We start from the raw sequence: 6,871 nt of genomic DNA on the forward strand, positions 1-6,871 counted from the left end.
GTTTTCACCTAAAAGTGTCCCTGGAGTAGTCAGGAACAGAGCATGGAGCAGATGTCTTTGAGCATGCTGGTACCACTTCTTCACAGGTTCCCATAGAACCTTTTCATTAGAGTATCTTAGTTTGAGCTTTGGTCGAATTTATCTTGAGTGTTCTCCAATAGAGACCCTTCCCACAGTGAAGCATGGGTCTTGGATATCATTCCCACAGTAGATCCAAATGTGGTTTGAGAGTGTTGCAGGGTTCTTGTTGTTGCATCTTTAAACATGGTAGCAAAATACTTGATTTACTCTCAGTATTAGCTGTAGAGAATAGCTGGAGGGTAAAAATTGTTCTCCTTTGCTTTGCAAAATACAGTTGGAAGTTTGTTTCTTCGGGGACACATAAACAGACTCAGTTAGTAAATGACTGCAGGGAAATATTAATGCTGAAAATCCGCTCCAACTCGTAGTAGGCTACCAACTTGTGTTTTCTTGGAAATTAGTGATTCCTCGTGCTTGCAGCTTCCCAACCTTCTAGACAGTTCAAGTGAGGGGATACACACTGATGTAGGAGACAAATATTAAATTTTAATTGCTATTAAAACAGTGAAATTCAGCAGTGGTATTGGTGTGACTGAGAGATGCGGATGCTATACCTTTTTTTTGTGTTTTTTCTCCCTGCTTTAGGAGGTCTTTCGAGCTCCCGCTCTGCTGCTGAACAGCATGCAGTCCTTTCGGGAGCAAAGTAGCTACCACGGAAACCAGCAGAGCTACCCACGGGAAGTGCACAGTTCATCCCGACTGGAAGAGTTCAGCCCCCGCCAGCAGGCCCAGATGTTCCAGAGCTTTGGAGGAGGTGCTGGCAGTGGACGTCGTGGAGCAACAGGAGCCTCTACAGCGATGCCTGGTGAGAGCTCTGGCCATCAGAGCTACCAAGGTTTCAGAAAAGAAGCAGGAGAGTTTTACTACATGGCTGCCAACAAAGATCCAGTGGCGTCAGGAGGGCAGCAGCCGCCTCAGCGCCGACCTTCTGGACCAGTACAGAGCTATGGGCCCCCTCAAGGGAGTAGCTTTGGGAGTCAGTATGGGAGTGAGGGACATGTGGGCCAGTTTCAGACGCAGCACTCGACCCTTGGAGGTGTATCCCACTATCAACAGGATTATACTGGTCCTTTTTCTCCAGGGAGTGCCCAGTATCAGCAGCAGGCTTCCAGCCAGCAGCAGCAGGTGCAGCAGCTCAGACAGCAGATCTATCAGTCTCATCAGCCTTTGCCCCAGGCTTCCAGCCAGTCTGCTTCTAGCACCTCACACTTGCAGCCAATGCAGCGTCCATCTACCCTGCCTTCCTCTGCTTCTGGGTACCAGTTACGAGTGGGTCAGTTCGGCCAACACTATCAGCCACCTTCCTCCTCCTCCTCCTCCTCCTCTTTTCCCTCCCCACAGCGTTTTGGCCAGTCAGGACAGAATTATGATGGAAGCTACAACGTGAATTCTGGGTCACAGTATGAAGGCCATGCTGTGGGTTCCAATGCACAGGCATATGGGACCCAGTCAAACTACAGCTTTCAGACTCAACCGATGAAAAGCTTTGAGCAATCTAAGCTGCCCCAAGGTGGGCAGCAGGGACAGCCGCAACAGCACCCACCTCAGCACGTAATGCAGTATTCAAATGCTGCCGCCAAACTCTCTCTTCAAAGTCAAGTGGGACAGTACAGCCAGACTGAAGTTCCTGTAAGGTCGCCAATGCAGTTCCACCAAAACTTCAGTCCAATCTCTAATCCATCTCCTGCTGCATCTGTGGTTCAGTCTCCAAGCTGCAGCTCTACCCCTTCTCCACTCATGCCAGGTGGAGAAAATCTCCAGTGTGGGCAAGGCAACATGTCCATGGGTTCTAGAAACCGAATCCTGCAGATGATGCCTCAGCTTAGTCCTACACCATCTATGATGCCAAGCCCCAATGCTCATGCAGGGGGATTCAAGGGGTTTGGGCTGGAAGGACTGCCAGAAAAAAGGCTCACAGACCCAGGGCTGAGCAGCCTGAGTGCTCTAAGTTCTCAAGTGGCCAATCTGCCCAACACAGTCCAGCACATGTTGCTCTCAGATGCCTTGGCACCTCAGAAAAAAAGTTCCAAAAGATCATCCTCTTCAAAGAAGGCTGACAGCTGCACCAACTCAGAAGGCTCCTCCCAGGCAGAGGAGCAACTCAAGTCTCCCCTGGCAGAGTCCCTTGATGGTGGCTGTTCCAGTAGTTCAGAGGATCATGGGGAAAGGGTGAGACAGCTGAGTGGCCAGAGCACCAGCTCAGACACCACTTACAAAGGAGGTAACTTAGAGAGATCTAACTCTTCACCAGCACAAGGCTCTCAGAATGAGCCATCAAAACTCAGCAGCAGCCCTGCAGCTAGGGAAGATGCGGTCTCCCCTGATGGGAAAGAAGCTGTGGTGGCTGTGGAAAACGCCCCAAAAGTGAATGAAAAGACAGTTGGGGTGATTGTCTCCCGGGAAGCCATGACAGGAAGAGTAGAAAAGTCAGGTGGACAAGATAAATCTGCACAAGATGATGCTTCCACAGCCACTCAGGCACCAGCTAGTGCTAGTGGAGCGAAAGAAGCTGGGCATGGAGGGACACAGCCAGAAACTCAAGAAGGAAGTAAGGGGAGCAAAAGTGGAGATAACACTAACCATAATGGTCAGGGGAACAGCCAGCCTGGTCATCCAGTTGTTGGGCCAAATTTTCCTGCAAGAACAGAACCTTCCAAATCTCCTGGCAGTTTAAGATACAGTTACAAGGATAATGTAGCAGCTGGTATACAGAGAAATATGGGTGGCTTTCCACAGTATCCTTCTGGTCAAGAAAAAGGGGATTTTCAGGGGCACAGTGAGCGCAAAGGTCGTAATGAGAAGTTTCCTAGCCTCCTACAGGAGGTCTTACAGGGGTACCACCATCATCCAGACAGAAGGTATTCTAGGAATGCACAGGAGCATTCTGGGGTGGCTGGGAGTTTGGAAGGAGCCATGAGGCCCAATATCTTAATTAGTCAAACCAATGAATTGGCCAATAGAGGCCTCTTAAATAAAAGCATGGGGTCTCTCCTGGAAGGCCCTCACTGGGGTCCTTGGGATAGGAAGTCTAGCAGCACAACTCCTGACATGAAACAGATAAATCTGGCTGATTACCCTATAGCTAGAAAGTTTGATGTGGAATCTCAGTCTTCTGCCCATGAAGGGGGAGCACTCTCAGAGAGGAGATCGGTGATCTGTGACATATCTCCATTAAGGCAACTTGTCAGAGATCCTGGCCCTCATCCAATGGGCCACATGGGTCCTGAGGCCAGAAGTGTAAGGAGTGAACGTCTTGCCCCTGGCTTGAGCCAGTCAGTAATACTCCCTGGTGGTTTAGTATCCATGGAAACAAAAATGAAAGCTCATAGTGGGCAAATAAAAGAAGAAGATTTTGAACAGTCAAAGAGCTCAGCTAGTCTCAATAATAAAAAAACAGGAGACCATTGTCATCCTGCTGGCATCAAGCATGAATCTTTCCGAGGCAACGCTAGCCCTGGAGCTGCAGTCTCTGATGCTGCTCCAGACTACATTCCCCAGCAGGACAGCAGATCAACGCAGATGAGACGAGCGCCTGGCAGAACTGGAAGCAGCAGGGGTAAATCACCTTCTCAATTTCAGGATCTTGCTGATAAGCTGAAAATGTCACCAGGCAGAAGCAGAGGCCCGGGGACAGATCTGCATCACATGAACCCACACATGACACTATCTGAAAGAGTTAACAGAGGTTCCTTGCATTCTGGTTACCCTCAGAATTCAGAAGGCCCATCTTTGGCTTCAGCATATCACACAAATGCTAGGCCTCATGCTTTCGGTGACCCTAACCAGAGTTTAAATTCCCAGTATCATTACAAGAGGCAGATATACCAGCAACAGCAAGAAGAATACAAAGATTGGGCAAGCAGCACTGCTCAGGGTGTGATTGCTGCAGCTCAGCACAGGCAGGAAGGAGCAAGGAAGAGCCCAAGACAACAGCAGTTTCTGGAAAGAGTAAGGAGTCCCTTAAAAAATGACAAGGATGGAATGATGTACCTTCAAGGTAGCTCTTACCATGATACTGGAAGCCAGGAAGCTGGCCGCTGTGTTATGGGGAGTGACAGTACTCAGAGCAAATGCACTGAACTGAAACATGGTAACCAGAAGTTGCAGCATCACGAATCTGGTTGGGACCTCTCTCGGCAAACTTCTCCTGCCAAAAGCAGTGGCCCTCTCGGAACAGCCAACCAAAAAAGATTTTGCCCTCAAGAAAGTGATGGGCATCGTCGAGAGGATTCTACAGATTTGTCGAAGCCTAGTAATGCCATGCTCAGGCTCCCTGGCCAGGAAGACCAGTCTCCTCAAAATCCATTAATTATGAGGAGGAGAGTCCGTTCTTTCATCTCACCTATCCCTACCAAAAGACAGCCACAGGATATCAAGAACAGTGGCAGTGAAGATAAAGGGCGACTGATGACTTCAGCAAAAGAAGGAGCTGATAAAATGTACAACTCCTATGCCCATTCATCTCAAAGCCAAGAGGTTGGCAAGTCAGTTGCAAAGGGAGATTCCTTCAAGGACCTGCCAAGTCCTGATAATAGGAATTGCCCTGCTGTTTCCCTCACGAGCCCGGCTAAGACCAAAATATTGCCCCCAAGAAAGGGGCGAGGATTAAAACTGGAAGCTATTGTTCAAAAAATTACATCTCCCAATATTAGGAGAAGTGTTTCTACCAACAGTGCTGAAACTGGTGCAGATACTGTCACTCTCGATGATATCCTTTCCCTTAAGAGTGGACCTGAAGGAGGAAGTGTGGCTGGACATGGACAAGAGGCTGAGAAGAGAAAAGGAGAGATGTTGTCAGATCAGGTGGGGCCAGCAAGCCAGGATACGCCTAGTGAAATAACTCTTCCAAGATCTTCTGAAGAGTGGCAAAGCAGTGAGGATGATAAAACCAAGAAGGAGGCCCCTGAAACTGCCAGCATTGGTAAAGAAGGAGCAGGATCTAGTGCAGCAGCACCACCATCTTCTCAGAAGTCAGGTGGTCAGGGAAGGTCTGATGGATCTGTAAGTGGAGCTGGAACTCTGACCTTTTCTGACTCAAAAACAGTTTCCCCTTCCGGTGTATTTACTTCTGAAACAAATCCAAAGCCTGAGGAAAAAGATGGAGACGTGACAAACATTTCACCCAAGCCAGATGGTTTCCCTCCAAAGGGATATTTTCCCTCTGGAAAGAAAAAGGGGAGGCCAATTGGGAGTGTGAACAAGCAGAAGAAACAGCAGCAGCAGCAACAACAGCAGCAACTGCCACCACCACCACCCCCCCCACCAGTACCTTCACAGTCTTCAGAAGGGATGGGTGGTGGTGAGCCAAAGCCGAAGAGGCAAAGGAGGGAAAGGCGAAAACCTGCAGCACAGCCACGGAAGCGGAAGCCTAGACGGGCTGCTCCAATTGTGGAACCTCAAGAACCAGAGATCAAGCTTAAATACGCTACCCAGTCTGTAGATAAAACTGACTCCAAGAATAAGTCCTTTTTCCCTTATATTCATGTGGTAAACAAGTGTGAATTAGGAGCTGTGTGCACAATCATTAATGCAGAGGAAGAGGAGCAGAACAAATTGGTGAGGGGTCGGAAAGGACAGAGGTCTTCAACACCCCCTCCTAGCAATGCAGAAAGCAAAGTGCTGCCCACCTCAACTTTCATGCTGCAGGGCCCTGTAGTAACAGAGTCTTCTGTCTTGGGGCATCTGGTTTGCTGCCTGTGCGGCAAATGGGCCAGCTATCGTAACATGGGTGACCTCTTTGGTCCTTTCTACCCCCAGGATTATGCAGCCACCTTGCCCAAGAACCCACCTCCAAAGAGGGCCACAGAAATGCAGAGCAAGGTCAAGGTACGGCACAAAAGTGCTTCTAACGGTTCCAAGACAGATACAGAAGAGGAAGAGGAACAGCAACAACAGAAGGAACAAAGAAGCCTAGCTGCTCATCCCCGCTTTAAGAGGCGACACCGCTCTGAGGACTGTAGTGGAGCCTCTCGGTCACTTTCAAGGGGAGCTTCATGTAAAAAAGCAACCACTGATGGTGGCAGTGGTGGTGAAAAGACTCCTTTGGACTCAAAACCCTCTATGCCCACTTCAGAAGGTGGCACTGAGCTGGAGTTACAAATTCCTGAACTACCTCTTGACAGCAATGAATTTTGGGTCCATGAGGGTTGTATTCTCTGGGCCAATGGGATCTACCTGGTCTGTGGCAGGCTCTATGGGCTGCAGGAAGCTGTGGAGATTGCAAGAGAGATGGTGAGTATCTAACCTTGCTATACAAAATTATTTGTTTTCATTTGCAATATGTGTACCATTTGGAATACCATTTTTCCTTGTTCTTCACTCGTGTCTTAAGCAATCATATTTGATCTGAAATAAATCTCTAGTGATGGCCTTGTTTAGATCTCAGCCACACCTGATCAGACAGAATTTTCAGGTATCAAAAACCTGGATGCTCATTACCTACCAAAAGTTCTGGATGTCCAAAGGCTTTTTCATGACTACAGTGATCATTTTTCTCCTTATTCTATCCCATTAGATATTTAGTATTCTCTAGGGCTCTTCTTGGAGTCATACAGTGAAAGGACAAGTGGCTGCAGACACAAATTGCAACAAAGAAAATTCCAATTCGGTATTAGGCAAAAAAAATCACAGTGAAGGTGGCTGAAGACTGCATTGAGAGAAGAGGAACAACAGAGGAGCTGTATGGAATATCTGTTCTTGGAGATGCACGCATGTGGCTTGGCAAGGCCCTGAGCAATCCACTTACCTCTGAAGTTGGATCTAGCTTCAAAGTTGGCTCTGCTTTCAGCAG

General features: G+C 48.4%; 1 protein-coding gene across 1 annotated transcript in view; it reads left to right on the forward strand.

Moving 5' to 3' along the window:
- The first annotated feature begins 664 nt into the window (after positions 1-664).
- Positions 665-6,871, forward strand: part of TCF20 (transcription factor 20 (AR1)) — a 39,254-nt gene continuing 33,047 nt past the window's right edge. Inside the window, exon 1 of the mRNA XM_010073691.1 lies at positions 665-6,312. Coding sequence (XP_010071993.1) covers positions 703-6,312 — 5,610 coding nt within the window. The 5' untranslated portion in view covers positions 665-702. The remainder of the gene's footprint in view (positions 6,313-6,871) is intronic.

Source organism: Pterocles gutturalis, unplaced genomic scaffold (assembly GCF_000699245.1).
Source record: "Pterocles gutturalis isolate BGI_N339 unplaced genomic scaffold, ASM69924v1 scaffold26731, whole genome shotgun sequence".
NCBI lineage: Eukaryota > Metazoa > Chordata > Aves > Pterocliformes > Pteroclidae > Pterocles > Pterocles gutturalis.